Here is a 24924-nt window from a genome sequence, read left to right as displayed (position 1 = left end):
GCTAACTCCTACTGCATGTAATCTGATCCTTAACCTGCTAACTCCTACTGCATGTAATCTGGTCCTTAACCTGCTAACTCCTACTGCATGTAATCTGATCCTTAACCTGCTAACTGCTACTGCATGTAATCTGATCCTTAACCTGCTAACTCCTACTGCATGTAATCTGATCCTTAACCTGCTAACTCCTACTGCATGTAATCTGGTCCTTAACCTGCTAACTCCTACTGCATGTAATCTGGTCCTTAACCTGCTAACTCCTAAAGCATGTAATCTGGTCCTTAACCTGCTAACTCCTACTGCATGTAATCTGATCCTTAACCTGCTAACTCCTACTGCGTGTAATCTGGTCCTTAACCTGCTAACTCCTACTGCGTGTAATCTGGTCCTTAACCTGCTAACTCCTACTGCATGTAATCTGGTCCTTAACCTGCTAACTCCTAAAGCATGTAATCTGGTCCTTAACCTGCTAACTCCTACTGCATGTAATCTGGTCCTTAACCTGCTAACTCCTACTGCATGTAATCTGGTCCTTAACCTGCTAACTCCTACTGCATGTAATCTGGCCCTTAACCTGCTAACTCCTACTGCATGTAATCTGGTCCTTAACCTGCTAACTCCTACTGCATGTAATCTGGTCCTTAACCTGCTAACTCCTACTGCATGTAATCTGGTCCTCAACCTGCTAACTCCTACTGCATGTAATCTGGTCCTCAACCTGCTAACTCCTACTGCATGTAATCTGGTCCTCAACCTGCTAACTCCTACTGCATGTAATCTGGTCCTTAACCTGCTAACTCCTACTGCATGTAATCTGGTCCTCAACCTGCTAACTCCTACTGCATGTAATCTGGTCCTCAACCTGCTAACTCCTACTGCATGTAATCTGGTCCTTAACCTGCTAATAACTCCTACTGCATGTAATCTGGTCCTTAACCTGCTAACTCCTACTGCATGTAATCTGATCCTTAACCTGCTAACTCCTACTGCATGTAATCTGATCCTTAACCTGCTAACTCCTACTGCATGTAATCTGATCCTTAACCTGCTAACTCCTACCGCATGTAATCTGGTCCTTAACCTACTAACTCCTACTGCATGTAATCTGGTCCTTAACCTGCTAACTCCTACTGCATGTAATCTGGTCCTTAACATACTAACTCCTACTGCATGTAATCTGGTCCTTAACCTGCTAACTCCTACTGCATGTAATCTGGTCCTCAACCTGCTAACTCCTACTGCATGTAATCTGGTCCTTAACCTGCTAACTCCTACTGCATGTAATCTGGTCCTTAACCTGCTAACTCCTACTGCATGTAATCTGGTCCTTAACCTGCTAACTCCTACTGCATGTAATCTGGTCCTTAACCTACTAACTCCTAAAGCATCTATTGATATCTGTATAGAGCCAATGTTGCCGTTAGCTATATGTTAACTATACATCTCCTTTAAATCTTAATCCACCTTTTCTCTGGGTAGGACCTTTAAATCTTAGTCCACCTTCTCTCTGGGTAGAACCTTTCAATCTTAATCCACTTTCTCTCTGGGTAGAACCTTTAAATCTTAGTCCACCTTCTCTCTGGGTAGAACCTTTCAATCTTAGTCCACCCTCTCTCTGGGTAGAACCTTTAAATCTTAGTCCACCCTCTCTCTGGGTAGAACCTTAAAATCTTAATCCACCCTCTCTGGGTAGAACCTTTCAATCTTAATCCACCCTCTCTGGGTAGAACCTTTAAATCTTAGTCCACCTTCTCTCTGGGTAGAACCTTTAAATCTTAATCCACTTTATCTCTGGGTAGAACCTTTCAATCTTAGTCCACCTTCTCTCTGGGTAGAACCTTTCAATCTTAATCCACTTTCTCTCTGGGTAGAACCTTTAAATCTTAGTCCACCTTCTCTCTGGGTAGAACCTTTCAATCTTAGTCCACCCTCTCTCTGGGTAGAACCTTTAAATCTTAGTCCACCCTCTCTCTGGGTAGAACCTTAAAATCTTAATCCACCCTCTCTGGGTAGAACCTTTCAATCTTAATCCACCCTCTCTGGGTAGAACCTTTAAATCTTAGTCCACCTTCTCTCTGGGTAGAACCTTTAAATCTTAATCCACTTTATCTCTGGGTAGAACCTTTCAATCTTAGTCCACCTTCTCTCTGGGTAGAACCTTTAAATCTTAGTCCACCTTCTCTCTGAGTAGAACCTTTACATCTTAGTCCACCTTCTCTGGGTAGAACCTTTAAATCTTAATCCACCTTCTCTCTGGGTAGAATCTACCTCTCCTGTTCTATTATAGTCCTAGTCAGAGAGATTCTCAACTAGAATAGCTACATTGTGTTCTTCCTCCACTTCCTGACAGTTCCATTGGGTTTCATAACATCACTGTAGAATGTTCTAAGTTAATAGGAGACATACTGTAGATACACATTTACAGCATTAATGATTGCATGGAAACCCATCAGGAAAAAGTCAAATATGCCGCACACACACTTATCCTCATAAACCAGATAGGACATGAATAAGTCAGTCCCTGAACAGATGGCTTCTCTCTCAGTCTCAGATAAGATGTCCAGAGTCCTAGAAACACTCCACACGCCCTAAATGGCTCCCTATTCCCTACATAGAGCTCTGGTCAAAAGTAGTGCACTATAAATGGCTCCCTATTCCCTACATAGAGCTCAGGTCAAAAGTAGTGCACTATAAATGGCTCCCTATTCCCTACACAGAGCTCTGGTCAAAAGTAGTGCACTATAAAGGGAAAAGAGAGCCATTTGGGACACAAACACTATGAATCCATTGAAGTGCAGAGCAGGGTCCAGTAATCAGAAGCTTTATCATTAACAGAACAGAGAGCGTCAGCTACTCTGTCAGGTCACGACCCAGATGCTTCGTGGCTAATGAGTAGCGGCAGTATACACACAGTAACTTCAGAAGTATTTAGACCCCTTGACCTTTCCACCTTTTGTTACCTTACAGCCTTATTCTAAAATGGATTAAATTGTTTTTTTTCCCCCCTCATCAATCTACACACAATATCCCATAATGACAAAGCAAAAACTGTTATTTTTTTTTTGCTAATTTATTACAAATAAAAACCGGAAATATCACATTTATATAAGTATTCAGACCCTTTACTCAGTACTTTGTTGAAGCACCTTTGACAGTGATTACAGCCTCAAGTCTTCTTGGGTATAACGCTACAAGCTTGGCACACCTGTATTTTGGCAGTTTCTCCCATTCTTCTCTGCAGATCCTCTCAAGCTCTGTCAGGTTGGATGGGGAGCGTCGCTACACAGCTATTTTCAGGTCTTTTCAGAGATGGTCGATTGGGTTCAAGTCGGGGCTCTGGCTGGGCCACTCAAGAACATTCAGAGATCTTTCCCTTGATCCCGACTAGTCTCCCAGTCTCTGTTGCTGAAAAACCTCCCCACAGCATGATGCTGTCACCACCATGCTTCACCATTGGGATGGTGCCAGGTTTCCTCCAGATGTGATGCTTGGCATTCATGTTAAATAGTTCAATCTTGATTTCATCAGACCAGAGAATCTTGTTTCTCATGGTCTGAGTCTTTAGGTGCCTTTTGACAAAGTCCAAGCGGGCTGTCATGTGCATTTTACTGAGGAGTGGTGCCTTTCACTGAGGAGTGGCTTCTGTCTGGCCACTCTACCATAAAGGCCTGATTGATGAAGTGCTGCATAGATGGTTCTCCTATCTCCACAGAGGAACTCTAGAGAGCTCTGTCAAAGTGACCATCGGGTTCTTGGTCACCTCCCTGACCAAAGGCCCATTTCCCCCAATTGCTCAGTTTGGACGGGCAGCCAGCTGAGTGGTTCCGAACTTCTTCCATTTAAGAATGATGGAGGTCACTGTGATCTTGGGGACCTTCAATGCTGCATAAATGTTTTGGTACCCTTCCCCAGATCTGGGCCTCCACACAATCCTAAGTCTCTAAGCTCTACGGACAATTCCTTCGACCTCATGGCTTAGTTTTTGCTCTGACATCCACTGTCAACTGTGGGATCTTATATAGACAGGGGTGTGCCTTTCCATGTCCAATCAATTGAATTTACCACAGCTGGACTCCAATCAAGTTGTAGAAACATCTCAAGGATGATCAATAGACCCGGATGCACCGGGGCTCAAATTCGAGTCTTATAGCAAAGGGTCGGAATACTTATGTAAATAAGGTTCTGTTCTAAAATGTTTATACATTTGTCAACGAATCACTTTGTCATGATGGGGTATTGTGATGTCATTATGGGGTATTGTGATGTCATTATGGGGTATTGTGATGTCATTAAGTGGTATTGTATGTAGATTGCTGAGGATTTTTATTTATTCAATCATTTAATAGAATAAAGGCTGTAACGTCACAAAATTTGGAAAAAGTCAAAGGGGTTTGAATACTTTCAGAATGCACTGTACCTACACACACACCCTGTTTTAACCTTTATTTTACCAGGGAAAACATACTGAGACCTAGGGTCTTTTTCCACAAATGTGCCCTGAATATACAACATACAGTCAATATACACATTAGACCCAAACATATAGAACATTTAAATACTAAAACACAGTCATGGGAAGCACAAATAAAACATCACAAATCACCCCGAAAAACTGTTACATTCCTCCACAAATTGTTCCCAATCAATACTTTAACTCTACATAGCTGAGAGGAAGTTGTGTAAAGACAAGGTGACTGCTGTATGTGGCCTAGACCTCATCATAACTAAACACATGAGGACAAGGTCATCATTAACTGCCTAGACCTCATCATAACTAACACATGAGGACAAGGTCATCATTAACTGCCTAGACCTCATCATAACTAACACATGAGGACAAGGTCATCGTTAACTGCTGTATGTGGCCTAGACCTCATCACAACTAAACACATGAGGACAAGGTCATCATTAACTGCTGTATGTGGCCTAGACCTCATCATAACTAAACACATGAGGACAAGGTCATCATTAACTGCTGTATGTGGCCTAGACCTCATCATAACTAAACACATGAGGACAAGGTCATCATTAACTGCCTAGACCTCATCATAACTAATACATGAGGACAAGGTCATCATTAACTGCTGTATGTGGCCTAGACCTAAACCACTGTACTGTAATCTAAGTCTCTCGCCTCCAGCTGCTTCCTGTGTTGCAATGTCAGGCTAAAAACACAAGGTCCTCTCAGGTATGTAGCTTTTGGTTTGCAGCGTTCTATAATATAGTAATATAACATAGTAATATAATAATATCATAATAATATCCTATAATATAGTAATATAACAATAATATCCTATAATATAGTAATATAATAAAAATAACCTATAATAATATAATAATAATATTCTATAATATAATACAGACTCTTTTCTCCAAACAGACTTACAGTCATGCATGCAACCATTTTAGACATGAGTGGTCCCGGGAATCCACCCCACTACCCCGGTGTTGCAGGCCCCCTGCTCTACCCACTGAGCTACAGGGAACTGCTGACCTTGAGAGTCCAATTCAACACCTGCCAGGCAGAAGTGCTGTGGTGTCAAAATGGGAAAATGCTACGCTACAGATGCGTTGCTTCCCTCCAGCACGCTACTCTGTCAAACTATAGAACACATGACTAGCTAGAACTTCTAGACACCAACCGATAAGGATGGAGGAGGCTTGTGTGCTAACCAATAGGAATAGAGGAGATGTGTGGGCTAACCAATAGGAAGAGAGGAGATGTGTGGGCTAACCAATAGGAAGAGAGGAGATGTGTGGGCTAACCAATAGGAAGAGAGGAGATGTGTGGGCTAACCAATAGGAATAGATGAGATGTGTGGGCTAACCAATAGGAAGAGAGGAGATGTGTGGGCTAACCAATAGGAAGAGAGGAGATGTGTGGGCTAACCAATAGGAATAGAGGAGATGTGTGGGCTAACCAATAGGAATAGAGGAGATGCGTGTGCTAACCAATAGGAATAGAGGAGATGCGTGTGCTAACCAATAGGAATAGAGGAGATGTGTGGGCTAACCAATAGGAATAGAGGAGATATGGGTACTAACCAATAGGAATAGAGGAGATATGGGTACTAACCAATAGGAATAGAGGAGATATGGGTACTAACCAACAAGTATGGAGGAGATGTGTGTAAATCAAATAACATTTTATTGGTAACATACACATGGTTAGCAGATGTTATTGCGAGTGTAGCGAAATGCTTGTAGTGTAGCGAAATGCTTTTACTGAACAATAAGGATGGAGATGTGTGTACTGACCAATAAGGATGGAGGAGATGTGTGTACTGACCAATAAGGATGGAGGGGATGTGTGTACTGACCAATAAGGATGGGGGAGATGTGTGTACTGACCAATAAGGATGGGGGAGATGTGTGTACTGACCAATAAGGATGGAGGGGATGTGTGTACTGACCAATAAGGATGGAGGGGATGTGTGTACTGACCAATAAGGATGGAGGAGATGTGTGTACTGACCAATAAGGATGGAGGAGATGTGTGTACTGACCAATAAGGATGGAGGAGATGTGTGTACTGACCAATAAGGATGGAGGAGATGTGTATACTGACCAATAGGGATGGAGGAGATGTGTATACTGACCAATACGGATGGAGGAGATGTGTATACTGACCAATAGGAATAGAGGATATCTGTGTGTACTGACCAATAAGGATGGAGGGGATGTGTGTACTGACCAATAGGAATAGAGGAGATGTGTATACTGACAAATAAGGATGGAGGAGATGTGTGTACTGACCAATAGGAATAGAGGAGATATGTGTGTACTGACCAATAAGGATGGAGGAGATGTGTGTACTGACCAATAAGGATGGAGGAGATGTGTATACTGACCAATAGGAATAGAGGATATCTGTGTGTACTGACCAATACGGATGGAGGGGATGTGTGTACTGACCAATAGGAAGAGGAGATCTGTGTGTACTGACCAATAAGGATGGAGGAGATGTGTGTACTGACCAATAAGGATGGAGGAGATGTGTGTACTGACCAATAAGGATGGAGGAGATGTGTGTACTGACCAATAAGGATGGAGGAGATGTGTATACTGACCAATAGGAATAGAGGATATCTGTGTGTACTAACAAATAAGGATGGAGGAGATGTGTGTACTGACCAATAGGAATAGAGGAGATCTGTGTGTACTGACCAATAAGGATGGAGGAGATGTGTGTACTGACCAATAAGGATGGAGGAGATGTGTGTACTGACCAATAAGGATGGAGGAGATGTGTGTACTGACAAATAAGGATGGAGATGTGTGTACTAACCAATAGGAATAGAGGAGATCTGTGTGTAGACGTCCAGCATGCGGTTTCCGTCCACGTCCACCAGGTAGTTTCCTCTGCTCTCCTCATAGTTACAGAAGAAATTGATTGCTCCCACATTCTGGGGGGGAGGGAGAGAGAGCACGAGAGAGAGAGAGAGAGAGAGAGAGAGGGACAGAGATCGACAGAGAGAGAGAGATGGACAGAGAGAGAGCGAGAGGGACCGAGAGCGAGACAGAGAGCGAGACAGAGAGCAAGCGAGACAGAGAGAGAGCGAGCGAGACAGAGAGAGAGCGAGCGAGACAGAGAGAGAGCGAGCGAGACAGAGAGAGAGCGAGCGAGACAGAGAGAGAGCGAGCGAGACAGAGAGAGAGCGAGCGAGACAGAGAGCGAGAGAGCGAGACAGAGAGCGAGACAGAGAGCGAGACAGAGAGCGAGACAGAGAGCGAGACAGAGAGCGAGACAGAGAGCGAGACAGAGAGCGAGACAGAGAGCGAGACAGAGAGCGAGACAGAGAGCGAGACAGAGAGCGAGACAGAGAGAGAGCGAGCGAGACAGAGAGAGAGCGAGCGAGACAGAGAGCGAGACAGAGAGCGAGACAGAGAGCGAGACAGAGAGCGAGACAGAGAGCGAGACAGAGAGCGAGACAGAGAGCGAGACAGAGAGCGAGACAGAGAGCGAGACAGAGAGCGAGACAGAGAGCGAGACAGAGAGCGAGAGAAAGGGACACAGACAGAGAGCGAGAGAGACAGAGAGAGAGAGATAAGGTAGTCATTCAGTTAAGTCAGTCTAGACACAGGGAGAGACTGAGTGTCTGTGTGTGTCTACATTGTGTGTCTGCGTTGTGTGTGTGTGTGTGTCTGCATTGTGTCTGTGTGTGTGTCTGCGTTGTGTGTGTGTGTGTGTGACTGCATTGTGTGTGCACGCATGCAAGTGTGTGACCCAATAATGCATTGATTTATTCCATCATCAAAACAGCCTCTCACACACTCTCTTGGCATACCTGCATCTCTCCCAACCGTTTGGTCAGCTCCTGGTGGGGGAGGAGAGAGGAGGGAGGAGGAGGGAGGGAAGGAGAGAAAGAGAGAGGAAGAGAGAGATGTCAGGGTGGTTCCTCAACAGTATGTTAATGTATCTCAAAATGGCAGTCTATTCCCTCCATAGTGTCCTGGTCTAATGCAGTCTATTCCCTCCATAGTGTCCTGGTCTAATGCAGTCTATTCCCTCCATAGTACCCTGGTCTAATGCAGTCTATTCCCTCCATAGTGTCCTGGTCTAATGCAGTCTATTCCCTCCATAGTACCCTGGTCTAGTGCAGTCTATTCCCTCCATAGTGCCCTGGTCTAATGCAGTCTATTCCCTCCATAGTGCCCTGGTCTAATGCAGTCTATTTCCTCCATAGTGTCCTGGTCTAATACAGTCTATTCCCTCCATAGTACCCTGGTCTAATGCAGTCTATTCCCTCCATAGTACCCTGGTCTAATGCAGTCTATTCCCTCCATAGTGTCCTGGTCTAATGCAGTCTATTCCCTCCATAGTGCCCTGGTCTAATGCAGTCTATTCCCTCCATAGTGTCCTGGTCTAATGCAGTCTATTCCCTCCATAGTGTCCTGGTCTAATGCAGTCTATTCCCTCCATAGTACCCTGGTCTAATGCAGTCTATTCCCTCCATAGTGTCCTGGTCTAATGCAGTCTATTCCCTCCATAGTGTCCTGGTCTAATGCAGTCTATTCCCTCCATAGTGTCCTGGTCTAATGCAGTCTATTCCCTACATAGTGTCCTGGTCTAATGCAGTCTATTCCCTCCATAGTACCCTGGTCTAATGCAGTCTATTCCCTCCATAGGGTCCTGGTCTAATGCAGTCTATTCCCTCCATAGGGTCCTGGTCTAATGCAGTCTATTCCCTCCATAATGCCCTGGTCTATGGGTCCTGGTCTAATACAGTCTATTCCCTCCATAGTGTCCTGGTCTAATGCAGTCTATTCCCTCCATAGTGCCCTGGTCTAATGCAGTCTATTCCCTCCATAGTGCCCTGGTCTAATGCAGTCTATTCCCTCCATAGTGTCCTGGTCTAATGCAGTCTATTCCCTCCATAGTACCCTGGTCTAATGCAGTCTATTCCCTCCATAGGGTCCTGGTCTAATGCAGTCTATTCCCTCCATAGTACCCTGGTCTAATGCAGTCTATTCCCTCCATAGTACCCTGGTCTAATGCAGTCTATTCCCTCCATAGTACCCTGGTCTAATGCAGTCTATTCCCTCCATAGTGTCCTGGTCTAATGCAGTCTATTCCCTCCATAGTGTCCTGGTCTAATGCAGTCTATTCCCTCCATAGTGTCCTGGTCTAATACAGTCTATTCCCTCCATAGTACCCTGGTCTAATGCAGTCTATTCCCTCCATAGTACCCTGGTCTAATGCAGTCTATTCCCTCCATAGTGTCCTGGTCTAATGCAGTCTATTCCCTCCATAGTGCCCTGGTCTAATGCAGTCTATTCCCTCCATAGTGTCCTGGTCTAATGCAGTCTATTCCCTCCATAGTGTCCTGGTCTAATGCAGTCTATTCCCTCCATAGTACCCTGGTCTAATGCAGTCTATTCCCTCCATAGTGTCCTGGTCTAATGCAGTCTATTCCCTCCATAGTGTCCTGGTCAAATGCAGTCTATTCCCTCCATAGTGTCCTGGTCTAATGCAGTCTATTCCCTACATAGTGTCCTGGTCTAATGCAGTCTATTCCCTCCATAGTGTCCTGGTCTAATGCAGTCTATTCCCTCCATAGTACCCTGGTCTAATGCAGTCTATTCCCTCCATAGTGTCCTGGTCTAATGCAGTCTATTCCCTCCATAGTGTCCTGGTCTAATGCAGTCTATTCCCTCCATAGTGTCCTGGTCTAATACAGTCTATTCCCTCCATAGTACCCTGGTCTAATGCAGTCTATTCCCTCCATAGTACCCTGGTCTAATGCAGTCTATTCCCTCCATAGTGTCCTGGTCTAATGCAGTCTATTCCCTCCATAGTGCCCTGGTCTAATGCAGTCTATTCCCTCCATAGTGTCCTGGTCTAATGCAGTCTATTCCCTCCATAGTGTCCTGGTCTAATGCAGTCTATTCCCTCCATAGTACCCTGGTCTAATGCAGTCTATTCCCTCCATAGTGTCCTGGTCTAATGCAGTCTATTCCCTCCATAGTGTCCTGGTCTAATGCAGTCTATTCCCTCCATAGTGTCCTGGTCTAATGCAGTCTATTCCCTACATAGTGTCCTGGTCTAATGCAGTCTATTCCCTCCATAGTACCCTGGTCTAATGCAGTCTATTCCCTCCATAGGGTCCTGGTCTAATGCAGTCTATTCCCTCCATAGGGTCATGGTCTAATGCAGTATATTCCCTCCATAGGGTCCTGGTCTAATGCAGTCTATTCCCTCCATAGTACCCTGGTCTAATGCAGTCTATTCCCTCCATAGTACCCTGGTCTAATGCAGTCTATTCCCTCCATAGTACCCTGGTCTAATGCAGTCTATTCCCTCCATAGTGTCCTGGTCTAATGCAGTCTATTCCCTCCATAGGGTCCTGGTCTAATGCAGTCTATTCCCTCCATAGGGTCCTGGTCTAATGCAGTATATTCCCTCCATAGGGTCCTGGTCTAATGCAGTCTATTCCCTCCATAGTACCCTGGTCTAATGCAGTCTATTCCCTCCATAGTACCCTGGTCTAATGCAGTCTATTCCCTCCATAGTACCCTGGTCTAATGCAGTCTATTCCCTCCATAGTACCCTGGTCTAATGCAGTCTATTCCCTCCATAGTGTCCTGGTCTAATGCAGTCTATTCCCTCCATAGTGTCCTGGTCTAATGCAGTCTATTCCCTCCATAGTGTCCTGGTTTAATGCAGTCTATTCCCTCCATAGTCCCCTTGTCTAATGCAGTCTATTCCCTCCATAGTACCCTGGTCTAATGCAGTCTATTCCCTCCATAGTGTCCTGGTCTAATGCAGTCTATTCCCTCCATAATGCCCTGGTCTATGGGTCCTGGTCTAATGCAGTCTATTCCCTCCATAGTGTCCTGGTCTAATGCAGTCTATTCCCTCCATAGTGCCCTGGTCTAATGCAGTCTATTCCCTCCATAGTACCCTGGTCTAATGCAGTCTATTCCCTCCATAGTGTCCTGGTCTAATGCAGTCTATTCCCTCCATAGTGTCCTGGTCTAATGCAGTCTATTCCCTCCATAGTGTCCTGGTCTAATGCAGTCTATTCCCTACATAGTGTCCTGGTCTAATGCAGTCTATTCCCTACATAGTGTCCTGGTCTAATACAGTCTATTCCCTCCATAGTGCCCTGGTCTAATACAGTCTATTCCCTCCATAGTGCCCTGGTCTAATGCAGTCTATTCCCTCCATAGTGCCCTGGTCTAATGCAGTCTATTCCCTCCATAGTGTCCTGGTCTAATGCAGTCTATTCCCTCCATAGTACCCTGGTCTAATGCAGTCTATTCCCTCCATAGGGTCCTGGTCTAATGCAGTCTATTCCCTCCATAGTACCCTGGTCTAATGCAGTCTATTCCCTCCATAGTACCCTGGTCTAATGCAGTCTATTCCCTCCATAGTACCCTGGTCTAATGCAGTCTATTCCCTCCATAGTGTCCTGGTCTAATGCAGTCTATTCCCTCCATAGTGTCCTGGTCTAATGCAGTCTATTCCCTCCATAGTGTCCTGGTCTAATACAGTCTATTCCCTCCATAGTACCCTGGTCTAATGCAGTCTATTCCCTCCATAGTACCCTGGTCTAATGCAGTCTATTCCCTCCATAGTGTCCTGGTCTAATGCAGTCTATTCCCTCCATAGTGCCCTGGTCTAATGCAGTCTATTCCCTCCATAGTGTCCTGGTCTAATGCAGTCTATTCCCTCCATAGTACCCTGGTCTAATGCAGTCTATTCCCTCCATAGTGTCCTGGTCTAATGCAGTCTATTCCCTCCATAGTGTCCTGGTCAAATGCAGTCTATTCCCTCCATAGTGTCCTGGTCTAATGCAGTCTATTCCCTACATAGTGTCCTGGTCTAATGCAGTCTATTCCCTCCATAGTGTCCTGGTCTAATGCAGTCTATTCCCTCCATAGTACCCTGGTCTAATGCAGTCTATTCCCTCCATAGTGTCCTGGTCTAATGCAGTCTATTCCCTCCATAGTGTCCTGGTCTAATGCAGTCTATTCCCTCCATAGTACCCTGGTCTAATGCAGTCTATTCCCTCCATAGTGTCCTGGTCTAATGCAGTCTATTCCCTTCATAGTGCCCTGGTCTAATGCAGTCTATTCCCTCCATAGTGTCCTGGTCTAATGCAGTCTATTCCCTCCATAGTGTCCTGGTCTAATGCAGTCTATTCCCTCCATAGTACCCTGGTCTAATGCAGTCTATTCCCTCCATAGTGTCCTGGTCTAATGCAGTCTATTCCCTCCATAGTGTCCTGGTCTAATGCAGTCTATTCCCTCCATAGTGTCCTGGTCTAATGCAGTCTATTCCCTCCATAGTGTCCTGGTCTAATGCAGTCTATTCCCTCCATAGTACCCTGGTCTAATGCAGTCTATTCCCTCCATAGGGTCCTGGTCTAATGCAGTCTATTCCCTCCATAGGGTCATGGTCTAATGCAGTATATTCCCTCCATAGGGTCCTGGTCTAATGCAGTCTATTCCCTCCATAGTACCCTGGTCTAATGCAGTCTATTCCCTCCATAGTACCCTGGTCTAATGCAGTCTATTCCCTCCATAGTACCCTGGTCTAATGCAGTCTATTCCCTCCATAGTGTCCTGGTCTAATGCAGTCTATTCCCTCCATAGTGTCCTGGTCTAATGCAGTCTATTCCCTCCATAGTGTCCTGGTTTAATGCAGTCTATTCCCTCCATAGTGCCCTGGTCTAATGCAGTCTATTCCCTCCATAGTACCCTGGTCTAATGCAGTCTATTCCCTCCATAGTGTCCTGGTCTAATGCAGTCTTCCCTCCATAGTGTCCTGGTCTAGTGCAGTCTATTCCCTCCATAGTGTCCTGGTCTAATGCAGTCTATTCCCTCCATAGTACCCTGGTCTAATGCAGTCTATTCCCTCCATAGTGTCCTGGTCTAATGCAGTCTATTCCCTCCATAGTACCCTGGTCTAATGCAGTCTATTCCCTCCATAGTGCCCTGGTCTAATGCAGTCTATTCCCTCCATAGTACCCTGGTCTAATGCAGTCTATTCCCTCCATAGTACCCTGGTCTAATGCAGTCTATTCCCTCCATAGTGTCCTGGTCTAATGCAGTATATTCCCTCCATAGTGTCCTGGTCTAATGCAGTCTATTCCCTCCATAGTACCCTGGTCTAATGCAGTCTATTCCCTCCATAGTACCCTGGTCTAATGCAGTCTATTCCCTCCATAGTACCCTGGTCTAATGCAGTCTATTCCCTCCATAGTGCCCTGGTCTAATGCAGTCTATTCCCTCCATAGTGCCCTGGTCTAATGCAGTCTATTCCCTCCATAGTGTCCTGGTCTAATGCAGTCTATTCCCTCCATAGTGTCCTGGTCTAATGCAGTCTATTCCCTCCATAGTGTCCTGGTCTAATGCAGTCTATTCCCTACATAGTGTCCTGGTCTAATGCAGTCTATTCCCTCCATAGTACCCTGGTCTAATGCAGTCTATTCCCTCCATAGGGTCCTGGTCTAATGCAGTCTATTCCCTCCATAGGGTCCTGGTCTAATGCAGTATATTCCCTCCATAGGGTCCTGGTCTAATGCAGTCTATTCCCTCCATAGTACCCTGGTCTAATGCAGTCTATTCCCTCCATAGTGCCCTGGTCTAATACAGTCTATTCCCTCCATAGTGTCCTGGTCTAATGCAGTCTATTCCCTCCATAGTGTCCTGGTCTAATGCAGTCTATTCCCTCCATAGTGTCCTGGTCTAATGCAGTCTATTCCCTCCATAGTGTCCTGGTCTAATGCAGTCTATTCCCTCCATAGTGCCCTGGTCTAATGCAGTCTATTCCCTCCATAGGGTCCTGGTCTAATGCAGTCTATTCCCTCCATAGTACCCTGGTCTAATGCAGTCTATTCCCTCCATAGTACCCTGGTCTAATGCAGTCTATTCCCTCCATAGTACCCTGGTCTAATGCAGTCTATTCCCTCCATAGTGTCCTGGTCTAATGCAGTCTATTCCCTCCATAGTGTCCTGGTCTAATGCAGTCTATTCCCTCCATAGTGTCCTGGTCTAATGCAGTCTATTCCCTCCATAGTGCCCTGGTCTAATGCAGTCTATTCCCTCCATAGTACCCTGGTCTAATGCAGTCTATTCCCTCCATAGTACCCTGGTCTAATGCAGTCTATTCCCTCCATAGTACCCTGGTCTAATGCAGTCTATTCCCTCCATAGTACCCTGGTCTAATGCAGTCTATTCCCTCCATAGTGTCCTGGTCTAATGCAGTCTTCCCTCCATAGTGTCCTGGTCTAGTGCAGTCTATTCCCTCCATAGTGTCCTGGTCTAATGCAGTCTATTCCCTCCATAGTACCCTGGTCTAATGCAGTCTATTCCCTCCATAGTGTCCTGGTCTAATGCAGTCTATTCCCTCCATAGTGTCCTGGTCTAATGCAGTCTATTCCCTCCATAGTGTCCTGGTCTAATACAGTCTATTCCCTCCATAGTGTCCTGGTCTAATGCAGTCTATTCCCTCCATAGTACCCTGGTCTAATGCAGTCTATTCCCTCCATAGTACCCTGGTCTAATGCAGTCTATTCCCTCCATAGGGTCCTGGTCTAATGCAGTCTATTCCCTCCATAGGGTCCTGGTCTAATGCAGTATATTCCCTCCATAGGGTCCTGGTCTAATGCAGTCTATTCCCTCCATAGTACCCTGGTCTAATGCAGTCTATTCCCTCCATAGTACCCTGGTCTAATGCAGTCTATTCCCTCCATAGTACCCTGGTCTAATGCAGTCTATTCCCTCCATAGTGTCCTGGTCTAATGCAGTCTATTCCCTCCATAGTGTCCTGGTCTAATGCAGTCTATTCCCTCCATAGTGTCCTGGTCTAATGCAGTCTATTCCCTCCATAGTGCCCTGGTCTAATGCAGTCTATTCCCTCCATAGTACCCTGGTCTAATGCAGTCTATTCCCTCCATAGTGTCCTGGTCTAATGCAGTCTATTCCCTCCATAGTGTCCTGGTCTAGTGCAGTCTATTCCCTCCATAGTACCCTGGTCTAATGCAGTCTATTCCCTCCATAGTACCCCGGTCTAATGCAGTCTATTCCCTCCATAGTGTCCTGGTCTAGTGCAGTCTATTCCCTCCATAGTGTCCTGGTCTAATACAGTCTATTCCCTCCATAGTGTCCTGGTCTAATGCAGTCTATTCCCTCCATAGTGCCCTGGTCTAATGCAGTCTATTCCCTCCATAGTGCCCTGGTCTAATGCAGTCTATTCCCTCCATAGTGCCCTGGTCTAATGCAGTCTATTCCCTCCATAGTGCCCTGGTCTAATGCAGTCTATTCCCTCCATAGGGTTCTGTTTGGGACGAAGCCTGTGTGCAACAGAGTGTTCAGGATGGTTGTGTACAGTCCACTGTTCCCATCACAGGGTCACACAGAGGTCACCATTGAACATGACCAAAGTCAAACAGAACGAGCCTTCTAACAGATAGCTATGGTTCTTACTGGTTCCTTGTGCTGTTAGTGACGTACAGGGAATCAGGCCCACTGTGTGTTTCAGTACCTTGGAACGGGGTCCTGGGACCTCAGTCTTCATGGAAGGCCCATCGTATTCAAACTCCATCTGAGTCTTCGCTGCTGCCTTACTCACATACCTGCAGCCTGTACACACACAACACACACACACACACACACACACACACACACACACACACACACACACACACACACACACACACACACACACACACACACACACACACACACACACACACACACACACACACACACACACACACACACACACACACACACACACACACACACACACACACACACACACACACACACACAGAGACAGTGTTAAGGCAATGCTGTGTTGCTGACTTGTCCTGCAGAAGGGTTTGTAGGGTTATATCATTAGTCTGTCTGGCCACAGGGTATGTAGGGTGATATCATTAGTCTGTCTGGCCACAGGGTATGTAGGGTTATATCATTAGGCTGTCTGGCCACAGGGTATGTAGGGTGATATCATTAGTCTGTCTGGCCACAGGGTATGTAGCGTTATATCATTAGGCTGTCTGCCACAGGGTATGTAGGGTGATATCATTAGTCTGTCTGGCCACAGGGTATGTAGGGTGATATCATTAGTCTGTCTGGCCACAGGGTATGTAAGGTGATATCATTAGTCTGTCTGGCCACAGGGTATGTAGCGTTATATCATTAGGCTGTCTGCCACAGGGTATGTAGGGTGATATCATTAGTCTGTCTGGCCACAGGGTATGTAGGGTGATGTCATTAGGCTGTCTGGCCACAGGGTATGTAGGGTGATATCATTAGTCTGTCTGGCCACAGGGTATGTAGGGTGATATCATTAGTCTGTCTGGCCACAGGGTATGTAGGGTGATATCATTAGTATGTCTGGCCACAGGGTATGTAGGGTGATATCATTAGTCCGTCTGGCCACAGGGTATGTAGGGTGATATCATTAGGCTGTCTGGCCACAGGGTATGTAGGGTGATATCATTAGTCTGATTGGCCACAGGGTATGTAGGGTGATATCATTAGTCTGTCTGGCCACAGGGTATGTAGGGTGATATCATTAGTCTGTCTGGCCACAGGGTATGTAGGGTGATATCATTAGTCTGTCTGGCCACAGGGTATGTAGGGTTATATCATTAGTCTGTCCGGCCACAGGGTATGTAGGGTGATATCATTAGTCTGTCCGGCCACAGGGTATGTAGGGTGATATCATTAGTCTGTCCGGCCACAGGGTATGTAGGGTGATATCATTAGTCTGTCTGGCCACAGGGTATGTAGGGTGATATCATTAGTCTGTCTGGCCACAGGGTATGTAGGGTGATATCATTAGTCTGTCTGGCCACAGGGTATGTCAGGTGATATCATTAGTCTGTCTGGCCACAGGGTATGTCAGGTTATATCATTAGTCTGTCTGGCCACAGGGTATGTCAGGTTATATCATTAGTCTGTCTGGCCACAGGGTATGTAGGGTGATATCATTAGGCTGTCTGGCCACAGGGTATGTCGGGTGATCTCATTAGGCTGTCTGGCCACAGGGTATGTAGGGTGATATCATTAGTCTGTCTGGCCACAGGGTATGTAGGGTGATATCATTAGTCTGTCTGGCCACAGGGTATGTAGGGTGATATCATTAGTCTGTCTGGCCACAGGGTATGTCGGGTTATATCATTAGTCTGTCTGGCCACAGGGTATGTAGGGTGATATCATTAGGCTGTCTGGCCACAGGGTATGTAGGGTTATATCATTAGGCTGTCTGGCCACAGGGTATGTAGGGTGATATCATTAGGCTGTCTGGCCACAGGGTATGTAGGGTGATATCATTAGGCTGTCTGGCCACAGGGTATGTAGGGTGATATCATTAGGCTGTCTGGCCACAGGGTATGTAGGGTTATATCATTAGGCTGTCTGGCCACAGGGTATGTAGGGTGATATCATTAGGCTGTCTGGCCACAGGGTATGTAGGGTTATATCATTAGGCTGTCTGGCCACAGGGTATGTAGGGTGATATCATTAGGCTGTCTGGCCACAGGGTATGTAGGATGATATCATTAGTCTGTCTGGCCACAGGGTATGTAGGGTGATATCATTAGGCTGTCTGGCCACAGGGTATGTGTGTGTGAGAAACAGTGATATATCTGGTATAGAGCATTAGCTGATTGCATATAGATATTACCTCTAACAGACATAACCACTACACACTACTGCTCCTACTACCTCTATGTGTGTGTGAGCGGTGTGTGTGAGCGGTGTGTACCTGGTGCAGTGAGCCTGAGGTTCTGCTGGAGGGAGAGGGCCAGCTGCCTGCTGAGCAGAGAGGACGCCATGACTCAGAACAACAGAATGAGAAAGACAGTCCTCAACACCTGCCTTCACGCCACCTGAAGACGGAGGGAGAAATGTCAGTCATATACAATCAGAGGACACACACACAGACACAGAGACAGAGACAGAAAGACAGAGAGACAGAGAGACAGAGACAGAAAGACAGCGAGAGAGAGACAGAGAGACAGAGACAGAGAGACAGAGAGACAGAGACACAGAGAGAGAGACAGAGACAGAGAGACAGAGAGACAGAGAGACAGAAAGACAGAGAGACAGAGAGAGAGACAGAGACAGAGAGACAGACAGTGTAGAGGTTAGCAGGACAGTGACAGACAGTGTAGAGGTTAGCAGGTCAGTGACAGACAGTGTAGAGGTTAGCAGGTCAGTGACAGACAGTGTAGAGGTTAGCAGTACAGTGACAGACAGTGTAGAGGTTAGCAGGTCAGAGACAGACAGTGTAGAGGTTAGCAGGTCAGAGACAGACAGTGTAGAGGTGTGTGTGTGTGTGTGTGGGGGGGGGGGGTTTATGGTAACTAAAAGGCAGTACTGTTATGTAGTCAGATGACTGATACTCTGGTACAGCCATACAGTACTGTTAACTATATAAATCCCCAGGTTGTATAAACTGTATAAATCCCCAGGTTGTATAAACTATATAAATCCACAGGTTGTATAAACTATATAATAAACTATATAAATCCCCAGGTTGTATAAACTGTATAAATCCCCAGGTTGTATAAACTATATAAATCCCCAGGTTGTATAAATCCCCAGGTTGTATAAACTATATAAATCCCCAGGTTGTATAAATCCCCAGGTTGTATAAACTGTATAATTCCCCAGGCTGTATAAATCCCCAGGTTGTATAAACTATATAAATTCCCCGGTTGTATAAACTGTATAAATCCCCAGGTTGTATAAACTGTATAAATCCCCAGGTTGTATAAACTGTATAAATCCCCAGGTTGTATAAACTGCATAAATCCCCAGGTTGTATAAACTGTATAAATCCCCAGGTGGTATAAACTATATAAATCCCCAGGTGGTATAAACTATATAAATCCCCAGGTTGTATAAACTATATAAATCCCCAGGTTGTATAAACTGTATAAATCCCCAGGTTGTATAAACTATATAAATCCCCAGGTTGTATAAACTGTATAAATCCCCAGGTTGTATGAACTGTATAAATCCCCAGGTCGTATAAACTGTATAAATCCCCAGGTTGTATAAATCCCCAGGTTGTATAAACTATATAAATCCCCAGGTTGTATAAACTGTATAAATCCCCAGGTTGTATAAATCCCCAGGTTGTATAAACTATATAAATCCCCAGGTTGTATAAACTGTATAAATCCCCAGGTTGTATAAACTGTATAAATCCCCAGGTTGTATAAATCCCCAGGTTGTATAAACTATATAAATCCCCAGGTTGTATAAACTGTATAAATCCCCAGGTTGTATAAATCCCCAGGTTGTATAAACTATATAAATCCCCAGGTTGTATAAACTGTATAAATCCCCAGGTTGTATAAACTGTATAAATTCCCAGGTTGTATAAATCCCCAGGTTGTATAAACGATATAAATCCCCAGGTTGTATAAACTGTATAAATCCCCAGGTTGTATAAATCCCCAGGTTGTATAAACTGTATAAATCCCCAGGTTGTATAAAATGTATAAATTCCCAGGTTGTATAAATCCCCAGGTTGTATAAACTATATAAATCCCCAGGTTGTATAAACTATATAAATCCCCAGGTTGTATAAACTGTATAAATCCCCAGGTTGTATAAACTATATAAATCCCCAGGTTGTATAAATCCCCAGGTTGTATAAATCCCCAGGTTGTATAAACTGTATAAATCCCCAGGTTGTATAAACTATATAAATCCCCAGGTTGTATAAACTATATAAATCCCCAGGTTGTATAAATCCCCAGGTTGTATAAACTATATAAATCCCCAGGTTGTATAAATCCCCAGGTTGTATAAACTATATAAATTCCCAGGTTGTATAAATCCCCAGGTTGTATAAACTATATAAATCCCCAGGTTGTATAAACTGTATAAATCCCCAGGTTGTATAAACTGTATAAATCCCCAGGTTGTATAAACTATATAAATCCCCAGGTTGTATAAATCCCCAGGTTGTATAAATCCCCAGGTTGTATAAACTGTATAAATCCCCAGGTGGTATAAATCCCCAGGTTGTATAAACTGTATAAATCTCCAGGTTGTATAAACTATATAAATCCCCAGGTTGTATAAACTATATAAATCCCCAGGTTGTATAAATCCCCAGGTTGTATAAACTATATAAATCCCCAGGTCGTATAAATCCCCAGGTTGTATAAACTATATAAATCCCCAGGTTGTATAAACTGTATAAATCCCCAGGTTGTATAAACTATATAAATCTACAGGTTGTATAAACTATATAAATCCCCAGGTTGTATAAACTGTATAAATCCCCAGGTTGTATAAACTATATAAATCCCCAGGTTGTATAAACTGTATAAATCCCCAGGTTGTATAAACTGTATAAATCCCCAGGTTGTATAAATCCCCAGGTTGTATAAACTGTATAAATCCCCAGGTTGTATAAACTGTATAAATCCCCAGGTTGTATAAACTGTATAAATCCCCAGGTTGTATAAATCCCCAGGTTGTATAAACTGTATAAATCCCCAGGTTGTATAAATCCCCAGGTTGTATAAACTATATAATAACCTATATAAATCCCCAGGTTGTATAAACTGTATAAATCCCCAGGTTGTATAAACTATATAAATCCCCAGGTTGTATAAATCCCCAGGTTGTATAAACTGTATAAATCCCCAGGTTGTATAAACTGTATAAATCCCCAGGTTGTATAAATCCCCAGGTTGTATAAACTATATAAATCCCCAGGTTGTATAAACTGTATAAATCCCCAGGTTGTATAAACTGTATAAATCCCCAGGTTGTATAAATCCCCAGGTTGTATAAACTGTATAAATCCCCAGGTTGTATAAACTGTATAAATCCCCAGGTTGTATAAACTATATAAATCCCCAGGTCGTATAAACTATATAAATCCCCAGGTTGTATAAACTGTATAAATCCCCAGGTTGTATAAACTGTATAAATCCCCAGGTTGTATAAACTGTATAAATCCCCAGGTTGTATAAACTGTATAAATCCCCAGGTTGTATAAACTGTATAAATCCCCAGGTTGTATAAACTGTATAAATCCCCAGGTTGTATAAACTGTATAAATCCCCAGGTTGTATAAACTGTATAAATCCCCAGGTTGTATAAACTGTATAAATCCCCAGGTTGTATAAACTGTATAAATCCCCAGGTTGTATAAACTGTATAAATCCCCATGTTGTATAAACTGTATAAATCCCCAGGTTGTATAAACTGTATAAATCCCCAGGTTGTATAAACTATATAAATCCCCAGGTCGTATAAATCCCCAGGTTGTATAAACTATATAAATCCCCAGGTTGTATAAACTGTATAAATCCCCAGGTTGTATAAACTATATAAATCCCCAGGTTGTATAAACTGTATAAATCCCCAGGTTGTATAAACTATATAAATCTACAGGTTGTATAAACTATATAAATCCCCAGGTTGTATAAACTGTATAAATCCCCAGGTTGTATAAACTATATAAATCCCCAGGTTGTATAAACTGTATAAATCCCCAGGTTGTATAAATCCCCAGGTTATATAAATCGCCAGGTTATATAAACTATATAAATCCACAGGTTTTCCTTAAATCCTGGTTGGAGGATTCTGTATTTTCTGCTGATTCTGTGAATCTTCCAACCAGGATATATGGTATATATATATATATATATATATATATATACTGATATACTGACTGGTTTAACTGGTACACCTGCATCCTTCATCTGGACAGAGACAGCAAAGAATCCCCCACTAAAACATCTCACTAACACACAGGAGAACCCTGAGACTTAGGTCAGCCTGTCTGGGGACATCATGTAACAACTAACAACATCTCACTAACACACAGGAGAACCCTGGGACTTAGGTCAGCCTGTCTGGGGACATCATGTAACAACTAACAACATGATGTGCCCGCCCACACATACACACACTACATCAACTATCGTGAGGGATAGTGTTGTAGTTAACAGAGAATCCAGTCTCCAGGTCTTTACTCTCTCATCTCTCCATGTTAACAGAGAATCCAGTCTCCAGGTCTTTACTCTCTCATCTCTCCATGTTAACAGAGAATCCAGTCTCCAGGTCTTTACTCTCTCATCTCTCCATGTTAACAGAGAATCCAGTCTCCAGGTCTTTACTCTCTCATCTCTCCATGTTAACAGAGAATCCAGTCTCCAGGTCTTTACTCTCTCATCTCTACATGTTAACAGAGAATCCAGTCTCCAGGTCTTTACTCTTTCATCTCTCCATGTTAACAGAGAATCCAGTCTCCAGGTCTTTACTCTCTCATCTCTCCATGTTAACAGAGAATCCAGTCTCCAGGTCTTTACTCTCTCATCTCTCCATGTTAACAGAGAATCCAGTCTCCAGGTCTTTACTCTCTCATCTCTCCATGTTAACAGAGAATCCAGTCTCCAGGTCTTTATTCTCTCACCTCTCCATGTTAACAGAGAATCCAGTCTCCAGGTCTTTACTCTCTCATCTCTCCATGTTAACAGAGAATCCAGTCTCCAGGTCTTTCCTCTTTCCGTTATAAAACTGAACAGATCATTATTCATCAGGGGTCTCTACTTCATTCTGTCACTGAGCAGAGGGCTGACACACACACACACACACACACACACACACACACACACACACACACACACACACACACACACACACACACACACACACACACACACACACACACACACACACACACACACACACACACACACACACAGAGGCTCGGTTCTCACTCAGTCAGAGAATCCAGTGTTTAGCGAGAATGGAGAATGAATGACACACAAAAGCAGAAAGACATTCATGAATGAATCTGGCTTGTACACCTGTGTCCTCTATCTGTCGTGTTATAACATGAGGACGTAACCTGGGTGTCGTATTATAACAAGACGACATAACCTGGGTGTCGTATTACAACACGACGACGTAACCTGGGTGTCGTGTTATAACACGAGGACGTAACCTGGGTGTCGTGTTATAACACGAGGACGTAACCTGGGTGTCGTGTTATAACACGAGGACGTAACCTGGGTGTCGTGTTATAACACGAGGACGTAACCTGGGTGTCGTGTTATAACACGAGGACGTAACCTGGGTGTCGTGTTATAACACGAGGACGTAACCTGGGTGTCGTGTTATAACACGACAACGTAACCTGGGTGTCGTGTTATAACACGACAACGTAACCTGGGTGTCGTGTTATAACACGAGGACGTAACCTGGGTGTCGTGTTATAACACGAGGACGTAACCTGGGTGTCGTGTTATAACACGAGGACGTAACCTGGGTGTCGTGTTATAACACAACGACGTAACCTGGGTGTCGTGTTATAACACGAGGACGTAACCTGGGTGTCGTGTTATAACACGACGACGTAACCTGGGTGTCGTGTTATAACATGACAACGTAACCTGGGTGTCGTGTTATAACATGACAACGTAACCTGGGTGTCGTGTTATAACACAATGACGTAACCTGGGTGTCGTGTTATAACACGAGGACGTAACCTGGGTGTCGTGTTATAACACGAGGACGTAACCTGGGTGTCGTGTTATAACACGAGGACGTAACCTGGGTGTCGTGTTATAACACGAGGACGTAACCTGGGTGTCGTGTTATAACACGAGGACGTAACCTGGGTGTCGTGTTATAACATGACAACGTAACCTGGGTGTCGTGTTATAACACGACAACGTAACCTGGGTGTCGTGTTATAACACGAGGACGTAACCTGGGTGTCGTATTACAACACGACGACGTAACCTGGGTGTCGTGTTATAACACGAGGACGTAACCTGGGTGTCGTGTTATAACACGAGGACGTAACCTGGGTGTCGTGTTATAACACGAGGACGTAACCTGGGTGTCGTGTTATAACACGAGGACGTAACCTGGGTGTCGTGTTATAACACGAGGACGTAACCTGGGTGTCGTGTTATAACACGAGGACGTAACCTGGGTGTCGTGTTATAACACGAGGACGTAACCTGGGTGTCGTGTTATAACACGAGGACGTAACCTGGGTGTCGTGTTATAACACGAGGACGTAACCTGGGTGTCGTGTTATAACACGAGGACGTAACCTGGGTGTCGTGTTATAACACGAGGACGTAACCTGGGTGTCGTGTTATAACACGAGGACGTAACCTGGGTGTCGTGTTATAACATGACAACGTAACCTGGGTGTCGTGTTATAACACGAGGACGTAACCTGGGTGTCGTGTTATAACACGAGGACGTAACCTGGGTGTCGTATTACAACATGACAACGTAACCTGGGTGTCGTGTTATAACACGAGGACGTAACCTGGGTGTCGTGTTATAACATGACAACGTAACCATCGCAGAGAATGTTTTGCAATTAGAAAGACCCTGTATAAATGTAACCGAACAATTACAATTTGGCTTAAATTATTTTACTCTGTCATAACTCAAATGTAC

General features: G+C 44.5%; 2 protein-coding genes across 3 annotated transcripts in view; both read right to left on the bottom strand.

Moving 5' to 3' along the window:
• The window catches only part of LOC129844923 (putative protein FAM47C), a 6099-nt gene extending 2497 nt beyond the window's left edge, over positions 1-3602 (bottom strand). Inside the window, exons 1-3 of one of the 2 annotated variants that reach the window (XM_055913083.1) lie at positions 467-3602; positions 395-430; positions 35-250 (exon numbers count right to left, since the gene is read on the bottom strand). In XM_055913083.1, coding sequence (XP_055769058.1) covers positions 35-250; positions 395-430; positions 467-1155 — 941 coding nt within the window. In that variant the 5' untranslated portion in view covers positions 1156-3602. The remainder of the gene's footprint in view (positions 1-34; positions 251-394; positions 431-466) is intronic. The other variant, XM_055913082.1, reaches the window with a different exon arrangement.
• LOC129844924 (4-aminobutyrate aminotransferase, mitochondrial-like) overlaps positions 1-24924 on the bottom strand; it is a 74345-nt gene that overhangs the window by 42715 nt on the left and 6706 nt on the right. Inside the window, exons 2-5 of the mRNA XM_055913085.1 lie at positions 18227-18350; positions 15995-16092; positions 8289-8318; positions 7289-7406 (exon numbers count right to left, since the gene is read on the bottom strand). Coding sequence (XP_055769060.1) covers positions 7289-7406; positions 8289-8318; positions 15995-16092; positions 18227-18296 — 316 coding nt within the window. The 5' untranslated portion in view covers positions 18297-18350. The remainder of the gene's footprint in view (positions 1-7288; positions 7407-8288; positions 8319-15994; positions 16093-18226; positions 18351-24924) is intronic.

This window comes from Salvelinus fontinalis, unplaced genomic scaffold (genome assembly GCF_029448725.1).
Source record: "Salvelinus fontinalis isolate EN_2023a unplaced genomic scaffold, ASM2944872v1 scaffold_0250, whole genome shotgun sequence".
In the NCBI taxonomy this organism is placed as follows: Eukaryota; Metazoa; Chordata; class Actinopteri; order Salmoniformes; family Salmonidae; genus Salvelinus; species Salvelinus fontinalis.
This window is presented reverse-complemented; position numbering and strand designations above follow the sequence as displayed.